The sequence below is a fragment of the Heptranchias perlo genome, chromosome 35 (assembly GCF_035084215.1).
Source record: "Heptranchias perlo isolate sHepPer1 chromosome 35, sHepPer1.hap1, whole genome shotgun sequence".
In the NCBI taxonomy this organism is placed as follows: Eukaryota; Metazoa; Chordata; class Chondrichthyes; order Hexanchiformes; family Hexanchidae; genus Heptranchias; species Heptranchias perlo.
Genome location: NC_090359.1, coordinates 11642510 through 11669641, shown reverse-complemented (window position 1 = coordinate 11669641; position 27132 = coordinate 11642510). Strand labels below are relative to the sequence as shown.

At 46.1% G+C, this 27132-nt stretch overlaps 2 protein-coding genes and 2 non-coding genes across 4 annotated transcripts in view; 2 read left to right on the top strand and 2 right to left on the bottom strand.

The window, feature by feature from the left end:
* LOC137302345 (zona pellucida sperm-binding protein 3-like) overlaps positions 1–27132 on the top strand; it is a 1023493-nt gene that overhangs the window by 45407 nt on the left and 950954 nt on the right. The gene's annotated exons all lie outside the window — the stretch shown is intronic.
* Positions 10511–10582, bottom strand: trnah-gug (transfer RNA histidin (anticodon GUG)). Its single transcript has one exon. It is a non-coding gene; the product is annotated as a tRNA-His (tRNA).
* trnae-uuc (transfer RNA glutamic acid (anticodon UUC)) lies at positions 16010–16081 on the top strand. Its single transcript has one exon. It is a non-coding gene; the product is annotated as a tRNA-Glu (tRNA).
* LOC137302046 (ferritin heavy chain B-like) lies at positions 22152–25097 on the bottom strand. The gene is made up of 4 exons (XM_067971741.1): positions 24968–25097; positions 23547–23693; positions 23009–23134; positions 22152–22655 (listed from the first exon to the last, which is right to left on the bottom strand). Exons 1-4 carry the CDS (start codon positions 25067–25069, stop codon positions 22500–22502), a joined length of 531 nt encoding a protein of 176 aa, XP_067827842.1. The 5' UTR covers positions 25070–25097; the 3' UTR covers positions 22152–22499.

The window sequence follows — 27132 nt, the reverse complement described above, 5'->3', positions numbered from 1 at the left end:
CAGTTTCTCGTTAGTATAGTGGTGAGTGTTCCTGCCTGTTACGCGAGAGACCGGGGTTCAATTCCCCGACGGGGAGATTAAACTTTCGCCGCCTTGAAAAGCTTTTTCTCACATTTATCTCCAATATTGGATGCGGAATATACAGTGCAAAACTGACTCGGAGTTTCCCACTTTCCCCAATTTAATTTCACTGACATTCCAGCGGTTTTAAAATCTGCTCTCAGCTTCACTCTTCACCTCGATGTTCGACTGGTTTCTGTGATGGTGGGGATTTCGGGAGGAGGCCGAGATGGATCATCCACTCGGCACTTCTGGCTGAAGACGGTTTCTGAACCTTTGCACTCACATGCTGGGCTTTACCATCATTGAGGATGGGGATGTTCATAGAGCCTCTTCCCATTAGTTGTTTAATTATCCACCATCATTCACAAATGGGTGTGGCAGGACTGCAGAGCTTTGATCTGATCCGTTGTTTGTGGGATCGCTTCGCTCTGTCTGCAGCATGCTGTTTGTCAAGTAGTCCTGTGTTACTTTCATGTTATTGGTGTGTGTATGTTTGTGTGTGTATGTCTGTGTGTGAGTGTTTATGTAGCTAGCATGTGGGCCTCCATTTTTACAGCTTTTTTATTTTAAACTCTTGGGGGCCGGGATTCCTGGGCCTTCTCCTTCACACCACATGAGAGGAGGCGAGAAGGCCCGAAACAGCAGGTAATTGCCTTTATAGCACAGCTTGTGGGCCCGGAGGAACAGGAGTGCTTCCCCCTGGCCCAACAAGCCAACCTGCCGTGATTCCACACAGGCGATCGGCCGACCCCCTCCAAATCTCCGACACCCCTGCACGAGCTACGAACCCCATGATCTCCGACCCCCGCGATGACCCCCGACCCCCGATGACTGACTCGCCGATGCCCCCGATGACTGACCCACCCATGACCTCTTGACCCCCGTGACCCCCCTCCCCGATAAAATCATGCCCAATGAGTTTGATTCCCGTTGTGTTTTCTCTCTGTCGGTTTGCTGATAAACGTTTAACTCGCGGCCTGTTCCCGTCATTGATCACAAGTAGTAACAGACAGAGCGGGTCTGACCGCCCCGAGATGTGGAAAAGACATCAGTTCAGGACAAATGCCTCAAATCAAATGGTCTCCCGGCACCGAGAGAGACAAATTCCAGAGAAAAAGGCAGAAGAGAAAAGAGAAATAAAAACTCAATAAAGACACTATCAATATTTCCCATTCTTGATGCCTGTCTATTTCTTCCCCAACCTTTCTGTGCCGGTTAAAATTTCAGTGTAAATAAATGCGAGAATCGACTCAAAGAACGAGAACAGAGCAACAAAAATCACCGAACACAGAATCAAACCCAGAGACCTTTAGATCTTCAATCTCACGCTCTCCAAACTCAACTATTTCGGCTCCACTGTAAATTGGACTTTGTGACATCACCTTGGACAAAAATATAAACCGGGTGGAACTTCCCCTCCCGCTCATTCCTCACTCTGGGGGAATGGGACCCGGTCAGATCTCGGAGCTCATGTTATGTTCATGTTCAGCTGATGATATCTTAATATTATCTTGTGTTTGGCCTCATTTAATCAGGTTCATGGGCACTTTCTTCCATCATCCCTTCTCCCTGAAAGGAATGTGGTGCAGCGGTTGTCAAATTTAACAGGAAAAATCAATTATCGCCCGCTTTTCACAGGAGAAGAAACTCATCCTGGAGATTCACGCGGAGCAATTTCCCAAATAATGGTCCCGCCCGGGATTGAATCAGAGACCTTTCATGAGTGATGTAAACATGATAACCGCTGCACGAGGGAAACCACTGCTCAATTTAAGGCAGCGTGTGCCTTCTCCGTTAAACAACTTCTGTCCCACACTTAAAGCTCTCATTCCATCTCTTTCTCAAACATTTCACTGATCAAAACTTCACAAGTCACAGAGGAAAAAGACTTAATTTCAACATCATTAAACTCCCGAAGGAGCTGCGGGGACAGACTGAGCGGTGTAACTGAGTACAGAGATACAGAGAGACACCAGCAGAGGGAGGGAGAGAGCGGTGTTACTGAGTACAGAGATACAGAGAGACACCAGCAGAGGGAGGTAGAGAGCGGTGCAACTGAGTACAGAGATACAGAGAGACACCAGCAGACGGAGGTAGAGAGCGGTGTAACTGGGAATAGAGATACAGAGAGACACCAGCAGAGGGAGGTAGAGAGCGGTGTAACTGAGTACAGAGATACAGAGAGACACCAGCAGAGGGAGGTAGAGTGCGGTGTAACTGAGTACAGAGATACAGAGAGACACCAGCAGAGGGAGGTAGAGTGCGGTGTAACTGAGTACAGAGATACAGAGACACACCATCAGAGGGAGGTAGAGAGCGGTGTAACTGAGTACAGAGATACAGAGAGACACCAGCAGAGGGAGATAGAGAGCGGTGTAACTGAGTACAGAGATACAGACAGACACCAGCAGAGGGAGGTAGAGAGCGGTGTAACTGAGTACAGAGATACAGAGAGACACCAGCAGAGGGAGGTAGAGAGCGGTGTAACTGGGTACAGAGATACAGAGAGACACCAGCAGAGGGAGGTAGAGAGCGGTGTAACTGAGTAAAGAGAGACAGCGAGACACCAGCAGAGTGTCCAGGAAACCAACCTTTTATCTGAAATCTGAGGCGAGATATAAACTGCACAGAGTAGAGGAAGCATTACTGTGTATCTAACCCGTGTTGTACCTGCCCTGGGAGTGTTTGATTTGACAGTGTGGAGGAAGCTTCATTCTGCATATAACCCGTGCTGTACCTGTCCTGGGAGTGTTTGATGGGGCAGTTCAGATGGAACTTTAATCAGTCTCTCCACATAACTGAAGTCCCTCATCCCTGGTACCATTCTAATAAATCTCCTGTGCACCCTCTCTAAGGCCTTGACATCCTTCTTCATGTTTCGTGCCCAGAATTAAACACAATACTCCAGCTGAGGCCTCACCAGTGTTTTATAAAGGTTTTGTATCAATTCCTTGCTTTTGTATTCAATGCCTCAATTAATAAAGCAAAGGGCCCCATTTGCTTTTTTAACTGCCTTCTCAACTTGTCCTGCCACCTTCAAAGATTTGTGTAACTACACCCCCAGGTCTCTCCATTCCTGCACTCCCTTTAAAATTGTGCCATTTCGTTTAAATTGCCTCTCCTCATTCTTCCTACCAAAATGTATCAATTCACAATTCTCTGCATTAAATTTCATCTGCCCATTTCACCAGTCTGTCTCTGTCCTCCTGAAGTCTGTTACCATCCTCAACATTGTTTATTACATTTCTGAGTTTCGTGTCATCTGCAAACTTTGAAATTATACCCTGTACTCCCAAGTCCCGGTCATTAATATATATCAAAAAGAGCAGTGGTCCTAATACCGAGCCCTGGGGGACACCACTGTATACTTGCCTCCAGTCTGAAAAACAACCGTTCACCACTACTCTCTGTTTTCTGCTCCTTAGCCAATTTTGTATCCATGCTGCCATTGTCCGTTTAATCCCATGGGCTTCAATTTTTCTAACAAGTCTATTGTGTGATACTTTATCCTCCCTTAATCTCTCCCTGCATAGAAACTCCCCGACCCATATTCATGGCCACCCCCTCGACCTTGCCATCTCACGTGGTCTCTCTTCTCCTGATCGTGTCAATCATGGATAAGGCCATCTCTGATCACTTCCTTGTAACCCTCTCCACCCACATGGAATCAGAGAATCATAGAAAGGTCACAGCATGGAAGGAGGCCATTTGGCACATCGAGTCCTTACCGGCTCCATGCAAGATCAATCCAGCTGGTCCCCCTCCCCCAATGCACATCATAGAATGAACTCAGGAATCCCACGCCACTTTCTATGAGCGGTAACAGGCTGCGGTTATGGTGCAGACCGGGACCCAGGGCTGAGGCTGTGGTCATCAGTTACTCTGGGAGTGGCACAGTCGGGTTCATGACTAGCCGGGGGTGAGAGTAACACCAGAGAGTCAGGATGGTGTTCAGAAGGGTGTGGGTTCCAGCTCCCGTTCCAGGACTGGGACACATGATCCAGACTGACTGTGTCGTGCTGAGAGGGAGCTGCATCGTGAGAGGTGCTGTCCTTTGAATGAGGTGTTTAATGGGGGTCCCTTCTTTCTGCTCCGAGGTGTAAAAGATCCCGTGGCAATTTGTGAAGAGCAGGGAGTTCTCCCGGTGTCCTGGCCAACATTCTTCCCTCGACCATCAGCACCCAACAAACAGGAGATCGGCTCAATATCTCATCACTGTTTGTGGGATCTTGCTGTACACAACTTGTCTGCTACCTTCTCTTAAAAACGATAGTGACTGATCTTCGAGAGAAGTGCGTTGGGATGTCCTGAGGATGTGAAAGGTGCTATACAAATGCAAGTTCCTTGTTTCTCACAGGGGGCCGTGTCTCGTTCCTCGTCTCATTGAGACTCTCAGTTAATTGGTCCGTTCTCTGCGCAGATGGGGCCCGACTCACTGAGTGTTTCCAGATTGTTCTGTGTGTGTTTCACTCAGACTCGGGTTTTACAGTAAATAATAAAAGGACTGTAGTCAAACACTTGGCCATGAGCTGCTGCCCAACCTGTCGTGACATTGTTGCTTGCTTCCCTTCAGTTTTTGGTGCACTGTCGCCTGAAGACCCGTGGTTTGCCTCATTTCTCAGTGTGATTGTGGGACTGACACAGAAGTGAGAGAGAAAGCAGCAGCCACAGCCTGGACTGCAGGCAAATTGGGAGGCTGAAACTAAAAGTTCACTATTCCCACACCGGGAATCGAAGCCGTGCCGCCTGGGTGAAAACCAAGAATCATAACCGCTAGACCACATGGGAACTGAAACAAAACACCAGCAGGAAGGGCACTGAGACTACAACCGGAAAGTTAACGGACGATTCAAAGGAGGTATTCACAATTATGAAAGGTTTTGACAGAGTGTGTAAAGAGAAATTGTTTCCAGTGATGGAATGGTTAATAACCAGAGGACACAGATTTCAGATAAATTGAAAGAAATCATTGGGGGATTTGGAGAGATTTTTTTACACAGCGAGTTGTTATGATCTGGAATGCACTGCCTGAAAGGGAGGTGGAAGCAGGTTCAATAGTAACTTTCAAAAGGGAATTGGATAAATAGTTGACGTGTAATAAATTGCAGGGCTGTGGGGAAAGAGCCGGGGAGTGGGACTAACCCACTTCCTTCTGTGTTCATCCCTGGAAAAAACCCTCCCCCAGGTCACTTACAACGGCACTTTCAAATTCCCAACTCTCTGGACTTTGGCCCTCCATTCACCACGACATTTCTGCAGCTACTGATTTGCTCAATCACACCCTCACCTCCACCTTTGACGCTCTTGTACCCATTAAAACCATCACTCTCCCTCACCCTGGTCAATCCCCCTGGGTCTGCCCTCATTTCTGCTTCCTTAAGTCCAAGGGACACAGCTTTGAAAGTTTATGGTGGACAACTGCTTTGGCCATTCATCGCCAGATCTGGCTGGACCACATAAAGCATTATCGGGTCCTGTCTCCTCTGACAAAACTGCTCACTATTCCAGGATCATCCTGGAATGTAAAGATAACCCCCGACTTCTCTTCTCCACTACAAACCGTCTTCTTAAACCCCACTCCCCTCACTCCTCCACCCTCACCTCCAACAAAAAGTGCGAGGAGCTCATGGACTTCTTTGTCACTAAGATTGAGACCATCCATTCAGCTGCCTCTGCCGCTCCCCTCCCTTCCCCGAGCTCACCAAGTTTCTCTCCTATCTCCCCTCATGCCCTCTCTGAGCTCATCTTGACAATGAGACCCACCTCCTGCTCCCTCGACCCTATTCCCAACAATCTGCTGACCACACAACCTCCCTTCCTGGCCCCATGTTAGCTGACATTGTTAATGGTCTCCTCTCCTCAGGTACTGTCCCCCTCCCCATCAAATCTGCCGTCATCACCCTCCTTCTCAAAAGACCCACCCTTGACCCCTGTGTCCTTGTAAACTACCACCCCATCTCCCACCTCCCTTTCCTCTCCAAAGTGTTGTCACCTCCCAAATCCATGTCCATCTTTCCCACAACACCATGTTTGAATCCCTCCAATCAGGTTTCCACTCCTGCCACAGTACTGAAACGGCCCTTGTCAAAGTCACAAATGACATCCTCTGTGACTGTGTAGAGGGAGATTTAATCTTGATCTAACACTTGATGCACCTGCCCCCGGAATGTTTGATGACACAGTGTAGAGGGAGCTTTACTCTGCCATGTACTGTACAGTATCAGTCTGCGATGGAGCAGAGCCCTGCTCTTTAATAGAAATTATTCTTTCGATCAGCCACGGAGCCCCTAAAGCAGCCTCCAAGACCCAAAGTCTGATTTCCATCCCACAGTTCCAGCAGTTTGCGAGGGCTGGGCCACGTTAACAGCAGCTCTCTGTTCCTGGTCTGGAGCTGAGGTGTTGTGTATTGTCCCTGACACAGGGACCAGACGGTGAGCTGCTGGCTCCTATTGTTCTGGGATCATTCCCTGCTGCTCTGTTCTCACCTCTTCACTGGGTCTCAGATTATTACCAGCTATCTTCCTGATCAATAAACAATCGGCAGTCTGACCGCGGAGATTTGAAATGTGTGAAACATTTCATGTGTCTCATCCCTGTCCCTGGACACAAATAAATAGGCCGTCATGAAATGTTCACAGTCCGTTTCTTCAGCCTTCTCCTTCTTAGAAGAATCTTTTAAACTCCTTGCTAAAGTGACCATTGATCATAATGTCTTGTTTTGCGGTATGTTCAAGATTGTTCCAGGTCAGCATTGTAATAATTCGGGGTAGTTGAAAAGTGGGATCATTATATTAAATCTCGATATTTATCACAGCCCCGCCCCCCAAACATTCAAACCACCGTTCAGGAGGAGAACCCCTTCTGCTCGCTGACCTACATTGGCTCCCAGTCCACCAACATCTCAAATTTTAAATTATCATCTTCGTGTTCAAATCTCTCCATGACCTCGCCCCTCCCTATCTCTGTCACCTCCTCCACCCCTACAACCCTCCGAGATCTCTGAGCTCCTCCAATTCAGGCCTCTTGCGCATCCACGATTTTCATCGCTCCACCATTGGCGGCCGTGCCTTCAACCGACTGGGCCCAAAGCTCTGGATTTCCCTCCCGAAACCTCCCCGCCTCTCTACCTCTCTCTCCTCCCTTAAGACACTTAAAACCTACCTCACCTGTCCCAATATCTCCTTATGTGGCTCCGTGTCACATTTTGTTTGATAATCGCTCCTGTGAAGCGCCTTGGGACGTTTTACTCCGTTAAAGGCGCGATATAAATGCAAGTTGTTGTTGTTGGGGTGGAGAAAGGGTTTTCTGTCTTTTTATCACTCTTTTCTATCTCTCTATTTCTTTCCTTTCTCGGATTCTGTTTTCCGGGTCTGTTTACTGACACACATTACAATCTGTGTCACTCGGTGTCTAACAATGTGAGGCAATGTATTTTATTCCCGCTGTGTTATCTCTCTGGCGGTTTGCTGATAAATGTTTAACTCGCGGCCTGTTCCCGTTAATGGTCACTAGCAAGAACAGACAGACAGAGCGTGTCTGACCGCCCTGAGATGTGGAAAAGGCATCAGTTTAGGACAAATGCATCAAATCAAATGTTCATCGGGCACCGAGAGAGACAAAAACCAGAGAGAAAGGCAGAAGGAAATAAAGAAATAAAAGCTAAATACAGACATCCTTGATGTCTCTCTATTCCATCCCCAACCGTTCAGTGTCGGGTAAAAATGTCAGTGCAAATAAATGTTTGAGAATCGGCCCAAAGAAGAAACAAAATAACCCAAAACTGCCGAAACCCGGGACCTTTAGATCTTCAGTCTAACGCTCTCACAACTGAGCTATTTCGGCCCCACTGTAAGAAGTACTTTTGCGTCATCCTCTTGGAATAAAATATAACCCCGGGTGGAATTGCCCCTCCCGCTCATTCCTCACTTCGGGAGAATGAGACCGACCATCAAGGAGAGATTTTCTGATCCTGTCGTTGAATCTCATTTATATTAAACATTCCTTGAACTCTCTGCCGGGGGGATTCAGAGCTGGGGTTCACCATGAACCAGCTTCCCCTCAATTCCCAGCTTTATCAGTGAATCGAACAACAAACGCTCGACAGAGCTCAGGTTATATTAATAATAAAAACAGAAAATGCGGGAAACACTCAGCAGGTCAGGCAGCATCTGTGGAGAGAGAAACATCCTTTCAGGTCGATGACCTTTCATCAGAACTCTCTCCACAGATGCTGCCTGACCTGCTGAGTATTTCCAGCATTTTCTGTTTTTACTTCAGATTTCCAGCATCTGCAGTATTTTGCTTTTGTTTTACAGCTTGTATTAATGTTCTGCTGATGATATCTTAATATTATCTTGTTTTTGGGCCACTTTAATCAGGTTCATGGACAAATTCTTTCATCACCCCTTCTCCCACATCGCTTCTCTCTCTCATTCATTCTTTTCTCCTTTCAATCCAGAAGAGGGCGGGAATCAGAGCTCACCCCCCGAACCTTCCGCACACAGACCCCCGTCTACCACTCCGTGTGATCCAAGAGACAATTCAATACATTACACTCTGTATAAACACAGAAAGCTGACACACCAGGGGAGATCGCACGGTGTTGGACACGGAGTGCAATAAACTGAAGTGTTTATAAAAAGTTACAGATCACAACACGTGTCTCTGTCTCTCTCCGCCCTCCCCGCCTGCACTGATTGAGCTGATCTCAACTGGTGTGGTACTGAGACCCACACAGAGCAGGATGGGCACATGTTCAATCTCCAGCCTGTACTGAGTGAGCTGATCTCACGAAGTGTGCGACTGAGACACGGAGCAAGAAAAGCCGAGGCTCAGTCCAGGGCCTGTGCCGAGTGAGCTGACTCAATGTGTTCCTGGTAATTTTCATCAACATCTTTGAATGTGGCAGCACAAGTTGGTGAAGCCGTTAAAACAGCATCCGGTTCCTTGGCTTAATAATAGAGAAATAGAGCACAAAAGCAAGGAAGTTATGTTAAACGTTTATAAATCATTGTTCAGGCCTCATCTGAAGTATTGTGTCCAATTCTGGGCACTATAATTTATTAAGGAGGTCAAGGTCTTGGAGAGGATGGAGAGGAGATTTCCCAGAATTATACCAGGGATGGGGTTTAGTTGTGTGGAGAGACTCGAGAACCTGGGATTGTTCTGCTTCGAGCAATGAAGGTTAAGGGTAGAAGTAATCCACGTGTTCAAAATTAAGAGGGGTTTTGATCGAGTAAATAAGGAGAAACTTCACCCACTGGCGGGAGGGTCGGCAACCAACGGACGCAGATTTAAGATAATTAGCAAAAGAACCAGAAGGGAAATAAGGAGATATTTTTTTACACAGCGAATTGTTATGATCTGGAACGCACTGCCTAAAAGGATGGTGGAGCTCGATTCAATCGTAACTTTAAAAGGAGAATTGGATAAATACTTGAGTATCTCCCCAAAGATACTACCTGACCTGCTGAGTGTTACCAGCAGTTTCTGGGTTCATTTTTGTCCTTTCACTATAGCAGTTTTCCTGACAACCTGCAACTTGCCTCAAGGGCGTGGCTTCAAGCACAACTTTCTTGTGCTCTTCTCACACACAAGATCACACTTTACTTTCCGACACACGCGCTTTAAAATCTGCCGTTTCCGCACACAGCGTCCTGCGCCACGAGAATTTGAAAGACCTTTCGCTCATGGCCTGTAATCGCTCCTTTTTCCCCACAGGCGCTCTTTACATTTATCCTCTACTCGATTCAATCGCATGTTTCAACAGAACTATTAAGATCAAGGCGGAACACTTCCGATCTTACTGCACCGCCCCAACTTGCCAAATGTGAACCTTTCAACCTCCATTCACAGCTCTGTCGCGCTGCCCGTCGCTCACGCAACTCAACTGCTGAGAGAAAAGAGCCAACAAGCATCAAAACAAAAACAAGTTCTTCAGTTACCATCCCCTGGATCACAAGATTCCCCAAGTAAATTTCGTGAACATTCGGGCGGCTGTCTTTCCAGAGACTCGCCCTGCTTTTTTTGTGTTTGTCTGTCGAGCGGTCACGCAGATCGAAATGTATCGACTGGTTTCAAGGCACAGATGAACATTGGTGTGAATGGGACATGTGCCCAATCGAAACAGCGGTCGGAGCAGAACAAACTTATCAGGCGTGAGATCGTGAAAGTGAATGTTAGAGTCGGCAATGGAGCAGGAAAGTGTCCATGAAATGGAAGGAGGAAAGTAAAGGCGGCCTATTGATTGTGGAAGGATGAAAAAGCTGGGAGAAGAGGCGGGTTTGAACTGTGGAACATCAAGTACAGGCATGTGAGAGTGCTGGGATTTGATGGAATAAATAGGTTTTCGCCACCAAAATTTTTTTTTTTTCACGTATTAAGGATTGATCGATTGTTGCATTTTATTTGCAAGCGTGGGAGAGAATAAAAGGAGCAGCGCACACTATGCCGTGACTCGGATTCGAACCGAGGTTGCTGCGGCCACAACGCAGAGTACTAACCACTATACGATCACGGCGCCACATGTCAGTGGTTAGCGATCTGCCCGAACTATTTAAATAGCGCCTTTCAGGTAGCAAAACGTCCCAAGGCGCTTCACAGGAGCTTTTTGAAACAATATTTGACCCCGAGCCACAGAAGGAGATATTAGAAGCAAAATACTGCAGATGCTGGAAAGCTGAAATAAAAACAGAAAATGCTGTAAATAATCAGCAAGTCAGGCAGCGTCTGTGGAGAGAGAAACAGAGTTAACGTTTCAGGTCGATGACGCTTCGTCAGAACTGGAAAAGGTTGAAGATTAAACAGTTTTTAAGCAAGCAGAGAGCGTTTAAGGAGCATCTTAAGGGAGGAGAGAGAGGTAGAGAGGCGGGGAGGTTTAGGGAGGGAAATCCAGAGCTTTGGACCCAGTCGGTTGAAGGCACGGCCGCCAATGGTGGAGCGATGAAAATCGTGGATGCGCAAGAGGCCTGAATTGGAGGAGCTCAGAGATCTCGGAGGGTTGTAGGGGTGGAGGAGGTTTCAGAGCTCGTGAGGGGCGAGGTCATGGAGGGATTTGAACACGAGGATGAGAATTTAAAATTTGAGATGTTGGTGGACTGGGAACCAATGTAGGTCAGCGAGCAGAGGGGTTCTCCTCCTGAACGGTGGTTTGAATATTTGGAGGGGGAGGTGAAAAGTCTCTCGATTTGATATAATGATCCCACTTTTCAACTCGGTTGGAGATGGGGGCAGTAGTTTGCAAGGACCGAGAGGTCAAGGGTGAGTTTTTTGAGGAGGGTGCGATGACGCCAGATTTGAAGGGGAGGGGGACAGTACCTGAGGAGAGGGAACCGTTAACAATATCGGGCTAACATGGTGGCCAGGAAGGGAAGTTTGGTGGTCAGTAGTTTGGTGTGAATAGGGTCGAAGGAGTAGGGGGTGGGTCTCATGGTCAAGATGAGCTCAGAGAGGGCAAGAGGGGAGATAGGAGAGAAACTAGAGAAAGATGCGAGTTCAGGGCTGGGGCAGGGGGAACCTGAGGGGAAGTTTAGCTTGTGGGCTGGGGGAAGGGAGAGAAACGGAAGAGGCAGCTGAACGGATGGTCCCAGTCTTAGTGACAAAGAAATCCATGAGCTCCTCGCACTTGTTGTTGGAGGTGAGGGTGGAGGGAGGAGGGGAGAGGGGTTTAAGAAGATGGTTCATAGTGAAGAGAAGCCGGGGTTATCTTTACATTCCAGGATGATCCTGGAATAGGGAGCAGTTTTGGCAGAGAGCAGGACCTGATGGTGCTTTAAGTGTTCCCGCCAGATCTGGCGATGAATGGCTGAACCAGTTGTCTGCCAGAAACGTTCAAGTCTGCGACCTTGGACTTAAAGGATGGGAGATGAGGCTGCACATCACATCCCTTAAACATTGTTACCCGTTTCTGTCTGAAACTGGTGAGTGTGTAAATAGAAAGTAACAGAAAAAAGCATTTTAATCCATCAAACTTAATTCTGATCATTATTATAGCATGAAACCTGAACAGCCCATCCCTCAAACACTGATTTAAAACCAGTCCCAGGACCCCGAGCCACTGTGAAAATGCTGTGATCCCGACCTGATTCGAACTCGCAGCTTTCTGATCGGGAATCAGACGCTGTCAGTTGCGACAGGAGGTGGATCCGGATCCAGAGGAGGGAGATTGGTACCGACCGCCGCCGGGACTCTCGGAGGGCGAGAGGCGGAAGCAGCAGCAGCCAGACCGCCTCAACAACAGCTCAGGATCCCCGCTCTCTCATCCAGCCGCTGCCGGCGGAGAGCTGCCGGTCCCGGCCTGAGCCGTGTCTGGGAGCCGCCTGCCGGTCTCTCTTTACTGAACGGGACCGATCCAGGTGCAGCTCACACACAGGCCCAGGAATCCCACTCCGGACAGATTCACTTCTTTAAACCTTGTTTAGATTCAGTGAATTGGGATTTAATTCAATCCTCATCTGCCCTCCGCTCTGTCAGTTCAGGACTTTATTTAAACCGATACTTGGAGCTCTGTTTTACAGGGTGTCGGCTGTTTAAGTATTTCTCAGTCCCACTACTCCCATTAATAACACTTTTTGCTGCTAACTGCTGCTTGATACAAAGTGCCCAGGAATTGGGGAATTTCTCCCGGGGACCGGGGAACTGACTCGGATTCGGCTCAACCCTCAAATCCACAAAGTTTTTGTCACTGCTGCTGTCCAGGATTAAAGGAAGGGACCGAACCAGAAGTGGTTTTAAATTATTACTGACAAATCAGAGTAAAAGGCAAAGGATACAGTCTGCTTATCTACAGGGCTGAGTCCCCGCCCGCGTCACCGTCTGTCTGTCTGTCTCCCGGTTTATCCGTCTGATTGAGTCGCTGCTTTATTCTCTGGCTCTTTGTTTGCTGTCTGCAGGCCTCCCGACCCGACTGACTGACTAACTGCCGGACCGTGTGTCGGAATGAATGACTGGGACTGAGTGTCTGCCTATTTATGGACCTGAATGGCCACATTTCTCAGTTCCTGCCTTCGCTCTGTGTCACGGGCCTGTCGCTGTCTCTCAGGAGACACCCACACCCTTCACACACCGCCTTTGACGACTGAACGCAGGTTTGCTCAGTCTGTCCCCGCAGCTCCTTCGGGAGTTTAATGATTTTGGAATGAAGAGTTTTTCCTGTGTGACTTGTGAAGTTTTGATCAGTGAAATGTTTGTGAAAGGGAAGGATTGAGAGCTTTTAGTGTGGGACAGAAGTGATGTTGTTTCATGGAGAAGTCACGCGATGAAATTAACATGAGCAGCGGTTTCCAGAGTGTAGCGGTTATCGCGTTTTCCTCACACGCGAAAGGTTCCCAGGTGGGAATATTATTTGGGAATTTGCTCTTGTGAAAAGTGGGAGATAATTGGCTTTTCCTGATAAATTTAACAACGGCTGCACCACATTCCTGGTGTCATAAACACTGAACATTTTAACCACTCTCTTAAAATACAGTCTTTAAAATGAGAACGGATGAAAATTCATCAAATGCAAAACACAATAACTTCCCCACGTGTCACTCGGTAACCATGTTAGTATTTCCGTCAGTCAGTCTGCAGAAAGTTATCGCTTCATTCATGGCGATTACAACAATCATTCATCTTTCACAGAGTTTCATGTGTTCATTTATTAAAATTCATAATTGTTTTGTGAAAATTATTTCCCTGACCAGGAATCAAACCCACACCGCGGTGGTGAGAGCCCCGAATCCAAACCACCAGATGCCGCGCAGTGGGTCGAGTAACGTATCGGCACAGTGAATGCAAAGAACAAATTAAAAAGTAGAAGCAGAAAATGTTGCGAACTCTCAGCAGGTCAGACAGCCTCTGTGGAGAGAGAAACAGAGGGAATGTTTCAGGTCGGTGACCTTTCATCAGAACTCGCTCCACAGATGCTGCCTGACCGGCTGAGTGTATCCAGCATTTTCTGTTTATAGTTCAGATTTCCAGCATCCGCAGCACTTTACTTGTGAAATTAAAAAGTAGCCCAAGTTGATGAAAGTTGCACCAGTGAAAATCCTGGGTGGAGATTTAGAGGATGCGACAGTGGGAAGGGCTGGACTGCGATTCGAACAGTCTTCCAAGCAAATTTCGGGGAAGTCATCGAAATTTAAAAGAGAACTTGGAACGGGAATAGAACGACAGGCTCACGTGACAGGGCATTGGTATTCGGAATGTCCAAAATGCAGTCCCCACTGCTCTGATTACCTGAATCAGACAAATAGCAATTCACAACACAGGACAAATCCATTTGATTTGAGTTTTGGAAACCCATTCACGACAGCAGCTGTCTCCCATCAGTTTACTTTTCCAAACTAAAGGGTGTGAAGCTTGCACGAGTGATGATCTGTGCTGTATTATTTCTGAGCAGCAGACTCACTTTGCCCCATCAATGCCTATTTGTTGGAAGGCGCAGTCCCCATTGGTCGAGGGGATCGGTTTCTCGAGCTGTGATTCACCATCCTCTATTTCAGGAATATTCCGGTTTGCTGAAAATGAGATGAGATGAAACGAGCAGGTCCAACGAGCCGGTCTGTCACACTACACGGCATCTACAAAGTTGTCTCTTGCACTAACAGTGAAGCGGAGGGCAGTTTTCACCCCTAAACCAGCAAGTTAGGTGGCGCAGTAAATAGTGTAGATGGGAGCAGGAAGTAGTGAAGGGACATTGATGATTAAATGAGAGGGTAAAACTGTGGCAGATGGAGTTCAATGTGGGGAAGTGAGATATAATCCACTTGGAACATTAAAAAGATAAATCAGAGTATTTTCTAAATGACGAGAAACTAGGAACTATGGAGGAGCAGAGAGGTTCAGGGGTCCATCTCCAGAAATCACTAAAAACTAGCGGGCAGGTACAAAAAATAATTAATGGAATGTGAGCCTTCATCTGAAGGGGCTGGAATACAAATGGTGGAAGTTATGATACAGATGCATAAAGCCCTGGTGAGACCACATCTGGAGAACTGCGTTCAGTTCTGGGCACCGTACCCCAGGAGGGACATATTGGCCTTGACTGGGGTGTAGAACAGATTCACCAGAATGATATCGGGGCTAAAAGGGTTAAATTATGAGGACAGGTCTTGTAGGCGAGACTTTTATTCCCTTGAGTTTCGGAGATTAAGTGGTGATCTAATTGAGATGTTTCAGAAGATAGGGGGGAGGGAAATGTCAGAAGACGGTTTGTAGTGAAGAGAAGCCGGGGGTTATCTTTACATCATCCTGGAATAGTGAGCAGTTTTGTCAGAGGAGAGCAGGACCCGATAGTGCTTTATGTGGTCCAGCACAGATCTGGTGATGAATGGTTAACCAGTTCTCCACCATAAATGATCAAGTCTGCGTCCCTTGGGCTCACAGGAGTGGAAATGAGGGCAGCACCAAGAGGATCGACCAGGGTGAGAGAAGAGTAATGGTTTTAATGGGGACAAGGGCATCAAAGGTAGAGGTGAGGGTGTGATTGAGCAAATCAGTAGCTGCAGAAATGTCGTGGTGAATGGAGGGCCAAAGGCTGGACAGTTGGGAATTTGAAAGTGCCGTTGTAAGTGACCTGGGGGGAGAGTTTTTTCCAGGGATGAACACAGAAGGAAGTGGGTTAGTCCCACTCCCCGGCTCTTTCCCCACAGCCCTGTGAATTTTTTCACGTCAAGTATTTATCCAATTCCCTTTTGAAAGTTACTATTGAACCTGCTTCCCCCTCCCTTTCAGGCAGTGCATTCCCGATCACAAAAACTCGCAACCGAAAAAAATCTCTCCTCATTCCCCCGCCCGTGGCTTTTATGCCCATTGATCTTAAATCTGTTTCCTCTGATTATTAACCCTCCCATCACTGGAAACAGTTTCTCCTTATTTACTGTATCAAAACCTGTCATAATCGTGAACCTCCATTAAACCTTCTAGGTGTAATCTCAGTGCCCTTCCTGGTGCTTTTTCTTTCCGTTCCCATGTGGTCCAGCGGTGAGGATTCCTGGTTTTCGTCCAAGCGGCCCAGGTTCGATTCCTGGTGTGGAAATAAGAGCTTTTTAGTCCCAGCCTCCCAATTTGCCTGCAGTCCGGGCTGTGGCTGCTGCTTCCTCCCTCGCTTCTGTGTCAGTCCCTCAATCACACTGAGAAGTGAGACGGACCACAGCTCTTCAAGGGACAGTGCACGAAAAAGCCAGTCCCACAAGCTGAAGGGAAGCAAGCAACAATGTCCCGACAGGTCACTCAGCAGCTCATGGCCAAGTGTTTGACGACAATCATTTTATTATTTACTGTAAAACCTGAGTCTCAGTGAAACACACACAGAACATTCTGGAAACACTCAGCGAGTCAGGCCGAATCTGTGCAGAGAACAGACCATTTAACTGAGAGTCTCAATGAGACAAGGAACAAGACACGGCTCTTCACAAATTGCCATGGGATCTTATACTCTTCGGAGCAGAAAGCAGGGACCCCCATGAAACACCTCATTCAAAGGACAGCACCTCTCACCTTTCCATGATTCTATGATTCCATGTGGGTGGAGAGGGACACAAGGAAGTGATCAGAGATGGCCTTATCCATGATTGACACGATCGGGAGTCGAGAGGCCACGTGAGATGGCAAGGTCGAGGGGATGGCCATGAATATGGGTCGGGGAGTTTCTATGCAGGGATATATTAAGGGAGGATAAAGTATCACACAATAGACTTGTTGGCAAAATTGAAGCCCATGGGATTAAATGGACAATGGCAGCTTGGATAGAAAATTGGCTCAGGGGCAGAAAACAGAGAGTAGTGGTGAACGGTTGTTTTTCAGACTGGAGGCAAGTATACAGTGGTGTCCCTCAGGGCTCGGTATTAGGACCACTGCTCTTTTTGATATATATTAATGACTGCGACTTGGGTGTACAGGGTATAATTTCAAAGTTTGCAGATGACACGAAACTCAGAAATGTAATAAACAATGTTGAGGATAGTAACAGACTTCAGGAAGACATAGACAGACTGGTGAAATGGGCAGAAACATGGCAGGTGAAATTTAATACACAGAATTGTGAAGTGATACATTTTGGTAGGAAGATTGAGGAGAGGCAATATAAACGAAATGGAACAATTTTAAATGGAGTGGGGGAATAGAGAGACCTGGGGGTGCAGTTACACAAATCTTTGAAGGTGGCAGGACAAGTTGAGAAGGCTGTTAAGAAAGCAATTGGGGCCCTTGGCTTTATTAATTGAGGCATTGAATACAAAGGCAAGGAATTGATACTAAACCTTGATAAAACACTGGTTAGGCCTCAGATGAAGTATTGTGTTCAATTCTGGACACCAAACTTTTGGAAGGATGCCAAGGCCTTAGAGAGGGTGCAGAATAGAATTACTAAAATGGTGCCAGGGATAAGGGACTTCAGTAATGTGGAGAGACTGGAGAAACTGGGGCTGTTCTCCTGAGAGCAGAAAACATAAAGGGGAGATTTGATAGAGGTTCAAAATCATGAAGGGCTTTTGTTAGGAATCTTACAACACCAGGTTATAGTCCAACAATTTTATTTTAAAATAAAATTTTTGGACTATAACCTAGTGTTGTAAGATTCCTTACATTTGTCCACCCCAGTCCATCACCGGCATCTCCACATCATGGCTTTTATTAGAGCAAAGAAAGAGAAACTTTCCAGTTGCAGAAGGGCAGTTACAACACGGGTTAGACAGAGAGCAAAGCTCCCTCCACACTGTGACATCAATCACTCCCAGGGAAGGTACAGCACGGGTTATATGCAGATGAAGCTCCCTCTAAACTGTGAAATAAAACACTCCCAGGGCAGGTACAACACGGGTTAGATACACAGTAATGCTTCCTCTACACTGTGCAATTTAGATCTCGCCTCAGATTTCAGATAAAAGGTTAGTTTCCTGGACACTCTGCTGGTGTCTCTCTGTCTCTCTGAACTCAGTTACACCGCTCTCTACCTCCCTCTGCTGGTGTCTCTCTGTATCTCTGTACTCAGTTACACCGCTCTCTACCTCCCTCTGCTGGTGTCTCACTGTATCTCTGTACTCAGTCACACCGCTCTCTACCTCCCTCTGCTGGTGTCTCTCTGTATCTCTGTACTCAGTTACACCGCTCTCTACCTCCTTCTGCTGGTGTCTCTCTGTATCTCTGTACTCAGTTACACGGCTCTCTACCTCCCTCTGCTGGTGTCTCTCTGTATCTCTGTACTCAGTTACACGGCTCTCTACCTCCCTCTGCTGGTGTCTCTCTGTATCGCTGCACTCAGTTGAACCGCTCACGATCTCCATCTTTATTTCTTTTCTTTTTTTTCTAAAGAAACTTATGAAATAGGACAATGGAAGTGATTGAATGAATGGAGGATCCTAAAGACATTGAGTTTTTTTTCTGAAAGACATCCAATCGTATCACAACGGCGACTCATTGAATTGGAATCAGGTGGCTGCAGGTTGTGTATAAAAGGTGCTGGTTGGTGGATAAAGTCATAGTTGAGTTGTTTGGTAACATGGGGGATTTTGTAGTGGGAGGTTAATCACTGTGACACTGACAACGAGCAGAGCAGAGCAGAGCAGAGCACAGTCAGCCAGCCAGCCAGCCAGCCTGAGGAGAGGAGAAGGAGACGAGAGGAACCATCGACAGGGAAGGAAGGAGGGAGAAGGAGAACACCATCACCAGCACCGTCAACATCAGCCGTGAGGGGTGTGCTGCTGCCGGTTTTGGCCATCAACACAGAGGGAGGAAGAGGAGGTCGGCGCCGTGTGGAGGTAGGGGGAGGAAGAAGACCATAAAAGGACAGGGGGTTTCCCCCCAAGTGTCTGGCCCGGGACAGCTGGAGCTGCCTGGGTGAAGTTACTTTTCTTTTGTTTCCATCCTTGGAGGACTGAGCCGAGGCAGCTCCAGCTGTTTAGGGGAAGACATCTCCTCCCCCTGCCCACCGGAAGAAAGAAGGTGCAACCCCGCCCCTCTTCAACCGATTTCCTCAGCGGCCCAGCCCTGCGGACTCCCTCCTTTCCTTTTTTTTTCTGCCATCCCTCCCTCTCTCGTTCTCTCGCTCTCTTGAGCACGATCTTCAACAAAAAAAAAATCGGACAAAGGAGCCCCTCTCCCAACCGAGTACTGGGATACGGGGGAGAGGCGGTTCTCTCGCCCGGACACGCTCTGGCGTACCATCCTGCCGTCCGGCGGAGACGGGGGTCCCCAGTGAGGGGCTCTCTACTCAGGGATCCTCCCGTGTTCCATCGGGGATCTGGGGTGGAGAGTGTTGCACGGAGCAGTGGCGTGCAACAGGCGTTTACGCCATTTCACGGACACCCAGGCCGCTTGTGATTTCTGCGGACTGGAGGAGTCCGTGTTTCATTTGTTCACGGGGTGTGGGAGACTGCAGCCCCTGTTTGATTATTTGAAGGGGCTGCTCCTCAAGTTCTGGCTGCATTTCAGTCCCACGCTCCTGATCTTCGGCCGCCCGGTGAGGAGGGGGGCGGGCAGGTCGGTGGACGTTCTCGTGGGCCTGCTCCTGGGTCTGTCCAAGGTGGCCATCCACAGGTCTAGGATGATCGTGGTCCGTGGGGGCGGTCGCTCTGCCTGTCTGCCTCTCTTCCGTGGAATGCTCCGCGCCCGGGTGGCCCTGGAGATGGAGCACGCGGTGTCTGCCGGTACGCTCGAGGCTTTCCACGACCGGTGGGCACCGCAGGGGCTGGAGTGCATCCTGGACGAGGAGAATAAAATTTTAATTTGAACACTTGGTTTTGGTTTGTTTGGTTTTAGTATTTAAGCACACCCCACACCCCCCTTCTTATAAAAGGGGGGCCTAACAAAATAAAAAAAAATAAAAAAGGAAAAAAAAAAATCTGAAAGTGAAAAAAAAGAAAAAAAAAATCTGAAAGTTTCTCTTTGTTTCAATCTCTTGGAATCATAACTTTGAATTATTTGATAATAATTTGATATTTTCACTGAAGTGGCTTTTCATAATCTGGTCAAGTTTATTACTTGTTAGTGATTGTGATGTTGAGACAATATTCAAAGCAATCAAGTTGTCTTGAGTGAATTTGCAAACCACCATTGGTCAGAGAAATGGAAATTCCATCCCATGGATGGTGTGAATCGTCCCCAGTTCTAATATAGAGAATGGGTGTGTCTGAGGATTGGCAGCATGGGGGCATCAACTGGGCAAAGCATTGTGGGATGCATCATTTTTAGTTTTGATTCTCATGAAATGTTGTTTGGTAAAATTCAGGATATTCAGCGAGAATGAGAGGCAGTGAAGATTACTGAATGCAATGTCACCCACACAAACATCTCCATTTGTGTCAGCTGTGGCTCAGTGGCAGCACTCTCACCTCAGAGTCAGAAGGTTGTGGGTTCAAGTCATCATCTCGAGACTTGAGCACATAATCTAGGCTGACTAAGGGAGTGCTGTACTGTCGGAGGTGCCGTCTTTTGGATGTGATATTAAATCGAGGCCTCATCTGCTCTCTCAGGTGGACGTAAAATATCCCACAGCACTATTTCGAGGAAGAGCAGCGGAGTTCTCCCCAATATCTGGACCAATATTTATCCCTCAACTAACATCACTAAAACAGATTATCAGGTCAATATTTCATTGCTGTTTTTGGGTCCTTGCTGGAGGCAAATTGACTGCCGCATTTCTTACCTTACAACAGTGACTACACCTCAAAGGTGCGAACTATGCAGCAGTCAAAGCTACCAGATAATCCACACTGACTCGTAAAATTATGGCTCAACAACGTATGAAATGTGGTGACATTGATATCCCAAAACTGCCTTTAGAGATCATAATATCCTACTATTACAGCACAGAAAGAAGCCATTCAGCCCATTGTGCCTATGCTGCCTCTTTGAAAGAGCTATCCAATTAGTCCCACTCCCCTGCTCTTTCCCCCTTCAAGTATTTATCCAATTTCCTTTTGAAAGTTATTAAATCTGCTTCCACCACCCGATGAGGCAATGCATTCCAGATCAGAACACTGAAAAAAGTTTCGTGTCACTTCTGGTTCTTTTACCAATCACCTTAAATCTGTGTTTGCTGGTTACTAACCGGTCTGCTACTGGAATCAGTTTCCCCTTATTTACTCCATCAATATAAAGATATTAACATGGACTGACTGAAGACGGCAATTCTATCACACCCAGTGCAAGTCACAAGTTCCTAAACTTCACTTGGAAACACTGGATAATTACAGCTACAGCATCAACATTTGAATCCATTCATAGGGGTGAAGGAGATGAATGGAGAACCCATAGGATTTGGAAAGGTTGATTACAATTTGGTATGGAACGCACAATAGGACTATAGGCAAATCGACACATTTATGGAGGAGCTGATTGTATTGTGTTTATGAATTGATGGCATTGGGATGTGGAGTTTCAGGCAAAATATCTATTTAACTTGGTTTAAATGAAATGGTGATCCAGTAGAATTTAGAATTGTAATCTAGTATTAACTGCACAATGGGATAAATACAAATTGATAGATTTATGGATGAGCTGCTTATATTGGGTTTATGAATTGATGGAACAGTAGTGGTATGGAAGAGTTTAGGAGCCTTATCTATTCAACTTAATGGTTCAAGTTAGTTGTTTAGTGCATTTACTACGTCTCCCAGAAGGAAGATTTTGTTTGCTGGAGTTTAGTTCGAGGTATTTTTTCTGTACCAGACCCAATTTATTATTCATAGGGGAGATTAACAGGGGGTTGGGGTGCAAGATGAAAATGAAGGGAAATAGACAAACAGGGAACCTGCACTCCCCCATATGAGACCTATTTGACTCCAAACAAACAGTTTATTAGGAGTAATAGTGAGTGATTTCATAAGCTACCCCAACTACCTACTGAGGTCTGTAGCATCTTTGAAAAAAAAGCATCTGGATTGTTCTTCCCCAGGCAGATACGATTCTTAAAAAAATTGCCTATTGGACTGAAATTACTAGTTCACTTTCCTTGTGTTTTATTGGAACAAAATGTTACAGCAGCTGATTTTGCATCATTAATGAGTTAAACAGTTGATAATATGCAGTACTAATAGGAACAGTAACTCATTACTGTATTGTTCTTTGCATTGAAATCAGCAGTAATCATTTTACTGCATAAATACAATTTGCACTCAAGGCAGACACATTGGCCCTCAACACCCAAGTCACTACATTGATATGACCCCAGAAGAAAAAATGTCATAGGGCAGAATCTCACCCGAAAGCCAATACATAGCCCAATGTAATTTGTTACAACAGCTGAATTATGTTAATCTGAAAAATAAGCAATCACTCAATTTACAAGGAGCCAAAACCCAGTCTTCTGTAACAGTTTATTTCCAGTTACTATTACATTTCACATCAAGAGCCCAGGTCTCACAGCTCTTAGTACAAAGTCACCATTGCTACAGGATAGGGGTTCTGCAGACTATAAACAGGAGTACTGAACAATAAGCTTTATCCCTGCAGTCAGTTCAATCACTCTCCCCCAGGGTGAGCTTGTCAAACAGGTACACTCCCATGCCATTCTCAGGGGCTCCCAGTCTCTTCAGGTTGGTGATGTGATCTCCAAGCTTCTTGATCATCTTCACTTGTTCATCCAAGTCGTGGGTCTCCAGGAAGTCACACAACTGGAAGAAAAGATGGAAAATAGTTATGTCCAGCAAGAGATGGAGGAAGATCTGAGCTTCTCCAAGGGTTTGGATTTTAATCTTCTTGGTCTGGAGGATAGTCAAGTGGTGCACTTTAGATTGATGCATTTTATACAGTAACTTTGCTCTATTAAGTGCTTAGATCCTGGGATCAGATACATTTACTTCTAATGCAGACAGTAGGGCAATCTCCCTTTCCTGTCTCCCCTCCCCAATAAAATTTGAGCATGACACCAACAAAGCTATTGGGTATGAAGATCTTTTGAATAGGCTCAAGGACAGTAAATTTCCACCACCTCGAACTTACCCAAAGGCCCACATTAAAAACTTACATGAGGGTCTGTCCTCTCAGTGGAGAGTTTGTGCAGATCCAGCAGACTCTGGTTCACATTCTTCTCCATCTGCAGAGCTCTCTGCATCGCCTCCAGACCATTGCTCCACTCATCCTGCTCTGGCTTCTGAAAAGGGAATCAGGTCTCAGCCAGTTCACTTAATGGATTAAACAAAATACACAAGAAAGTACTGAAGGAAAATAGGGGTGAAAAGCAATCAGATGTCCATGTTGCCATGAACCAATTGTCCCAAGAATATAGAATTACACCACCACAACCACGAGTCAAATAGTATAAATGTCTTTAAGGAGAAGTACTGAGGGAGACAGTAATAGATGGATGTGATGATAGGGCAAGATGAAGGTGGGAGGCAGCTCATGTGGAGCATAAACACCAGCATGGACCAGTTGGGCTAAATGTCCTGTTTCTGTGCTGGACATTCTATGTAATTATGTGCATTAGAACAAATTGCTTTAGAAATATTTAAAATTGTCCATTTAAGGGGAGCCATTCAGAAGGCCACTCCATTAAATCTAACCTTGATATCCTCCAAGATGACTCGGCCCCCACGCTGATTCTGGAATTTCAGCAGTTTCTCAGCGTGCTCCCAGTCCTCATGCGACTGCTCCTTGAAGAACTCAGCAAAGTGACGCAGGGCAACATCATCCCGGTCAAAGTAATAGGACTGGTGAGATCAAAAGTAGTTGGGTATCAGAATTATCATCATGGGTATTGTACATAAAGCCAACCTCAATATTTTGCTTTCTGTCAAGGGTTCAAGTCTCACTGAGCTTGTAGGCAGATGGTTCTGAAAACTAGCACAGGCTGACTTGCTTCACTAACCTGGTAGTGAGATAATCTCACTCCTAGCAATAGGGAAGCTGGCCAATGGAAAATTACCAATTCTGCTTTGACCATGCTCAACACAATATTTCACTTTATTCTTCACACCCAAGACTGAATTATATGTCTAGAAATTAGTGAAGGAACATAAAAGCTTACATCCTTTTCATGACTGAAATTTGAAACAAACCCTTTTCTACAACTACCACAAACAGCATTAACTTAGCACCTTCAACACTAAACATCAAGGCATTTCAGAGGAGAAGCAGATACCAAGCAGTAAGAGTTGCATGACTAGAAACTGTTAGCATTTGAATGCTTTGAGAGACAGACAGAGGTAGGAAGGCAAAGGGATTAACAGTTACACTGAGTAGGACCAAAATGGCTGAAGGCCCTACCACCAATAGAGCAAAGGCAGAGAGAGAAGACAGACAGGGACAAGCTGGTACTTAAAAAGTGAAGGTTCAGAGCATAGAAACAGAAGTGGGACATACAGCCATTTGAGCCAACTCAATGATTTAATTAGAACATGGATCTGTACATCAACTCATCCTTCAATACCCTGACCCAACAAAAGATTTCAGTCTTGAAAGCACCAATTAATCCCCAACATCCACAGACTTTCAAGGGAGAGAGTTCTAGATTTCCAGTACCTTTGAGGGGAAAAGTGCTTCCTCACTTACCTCCTAAATGGACTAGCTCTTATTTAAGATTATGACCCCCCCCCCCCCCCCCCCCCCCCATTGCAAGGAGAATGTGGGGAAAGACTGTGGAGAGATGTAGAATAGAGGGTAAGAAATATGAATCCCAGGCATTGAATGCAGAGTGTATTGCAAAACACAACTTCAATAGAAAGCTCAGACACCAGGAAAGTGAACAATTGAGATTTAAGATATAGAATGTGGTGCAACTACTGCAAGGAAGAGGGAGACATTTTGATAATGACTGTACAATAAATCACATTATATTACAGCTTTAAAAAGACACTCACCATCCATCAATTGGGGGGAGGGGGTGCAGATTAGAGAAAAGGCAATAGATGAGTTGGAGAAAACAGAATTTTGTAATGTCACATTAGAATCTCCAATGTGAAGGGGTCAAAGAAACAAAACTCACCATAGAAAGATAAACATAGGAGGAATAGAGCTCCATATTGATCTGCTTGTTGACACCATCCTCACACTCCTTGTGATAGTTCTGACACACTTGGGAAGCCATCTTTAAATTAACTTTAACAAAACTAAACAACTCTATTGAAGCAAGAAACTGAAAAACAGCCACCCAAAGCTCCATATTTATACTGCTGGTTAATCCTGGGCGTGGCAGCCTAGATGATGAGTGACAGTTGGCAATACCCAATCAGAAATTACATCCTCTCTCAGAACACCAATCAAGAAAAGGGAGGAGGGGAGATGACACCCAGAGCCAGTCAGAACTTTGAAGGAGGAGCATCATTGGCTGACAATTCAATAAAGATCCAATTGCTTTGACTTTCCTCAAACTGTCAAATCTGTTTCCGTGACCGGTGGGCACCGCAGGGACTGGAGTGCATCCTGGATCGATGTAATAAAATTATAATTTAACACTTATTTTGGGTTTATTGATTTACTGCACATAAACACAACCAACCCCCCCCCTCCCCTTCTTATAAAAGGGGGGCCTAAAACACAAAAAAAGGAAAAGCAAAAAAACCATGGCTGCTCTTCCATCCCACACTCCAAAGAAAAAAAAATCTGATCGTGACCATATTCTTGACCATAATCGACCTTTCTTTGATGGACCAATAAGGGAGACTCTGGGTTGCCCCCGGGTCACCAAACATAAACCATCACAAGTGGCCCTCTCAGGGCACCACTAATATTGGATGGTCCAATCAAACTGAAAAGATACCAAAATAAGCATCAAGTGCCACCAAAAACAACAGGATACTTTCCCAATTAAATCAGGATTCTATTATTGATGTCTGAAAGACAGTCTATACCCTGCGGTGCCCAGCGGTCGCGGAAGGCATCAAGCGTAACGGTGGACACCACATGCTCCCTCTCCGGGGCCACCCGGGCACTTGACCATAATGGACCAAATTGTCAATTGGTGGATCTGCCCCCATCCCATCGGTTATGGTCACTGATCGTGACGGTTCAAAGATCCAGAACCACAGGCTTAATTGTTGTTTGCGGGTCAGTGTCTTTGAATAATTCTGGATGGATCCGTGAGTTGGTTATTTGGCAAGTAGCTGCGGGTTTGAGGCAACATCCAAACAGATCAGAGCCTGTGAACAGCAACCAGCAGCGAGTCAGGCGAATGGAAAGTGGGTGTGATGAACGTGTTAAACACAAGTCCTTCAATACTCCATCAATTCTAGGGTCAGTGAGCATCTGTACACACATCGGCTGGAAAGTGAAGGGGGCCACGGCATGTTGAGTTCTTGTTTTGTCATCATGACATTTTACAAACAATAAAATGCAGAGCACTCCACGGGGAAGAGACTGTGGACCATTGACTGAAGGGATTTGGGGGGGGTGGGGTTTGGTGTTGGGAGGGATTGCGGTGAGAGGCAAACACTGTGTGTAGTGTTGGTTGTATATACAGTGAGCGACAGTGGTGAACAGACTATCTGGTATTTCCTGGGTTTGGTAATCCCTTGTTTCAATGATTAATCTCTTGTACTTTTTGGACAGTCAAACACCAAGTGGAAAGAGTCGAGTGGTGAATTTTCTCATTAGAAAGGGGAGTTACTGATATTTCCCTAAATCCGGTCAGGGAAGGATGGGGCTCCGTGGATATTTTGTGTTCCAGATCACATCAGAATACTGTCGGATCAACAACAAACAGCAGGCTAAAAAAAAAATCAAAGGTAGAACCTAGTGAAGGAAAGATGAAGCAACGAAAAGTGGGGTCGATGGACTGATCTGATCATATGATCCCTGTGTGAGAATAACCTGAACATCACTACTGCAAACTCAGTTAAAGCTTTAAACAGACCAAGTAGTTGGTGGTTTAGCCTTTAATTCGATGGCTCTATTCTCCAACTCTTCAGTAGACTTATAAGTGGCAGTTTTGGCAATTGGGATCTAGTGTTATTTGGTTCCAGGCCAAATAAGATTACACAAAGATTGTATTCGCAAGGAGAGGGGAATGGGGCAAGAACTGTTTAATGAAACAGAATCCAGCAAGGGAAACTTAGAGGGGCTCTTAGATTTGCAACAGCAAATGGAAGTATTTTAGAGGCTATGGGGTCCAGGATATAAAAGGTGCATGAGGTGAACAGAGACTGGAAAATA

Bases quoted from the DNA above. Each gene is read 5' to 3' on its own strand.
- LOC137302046 (XM_067971741.1), bottom strand. From the start codon at position 25,069: ATGGCTTCCCAAGTGTGTCAGAACTATCACAAGGAGTGTGAGGATGGT. The intron at 23,694-24,967 runs GTGAGTTTTGTT...TGATCTCACCAG, and splicing joins CCTATGTTTATCTTTCTATG to TCCTATTACTTTGACCGGGA. The intron at 23,135-23,546 runs GTTAGATTTAAT...TTCCCTTTTCAG, and splicing joins TCATCTTGGAGGATATCAAG to AAGCCAGAGCAGGATGAGTG.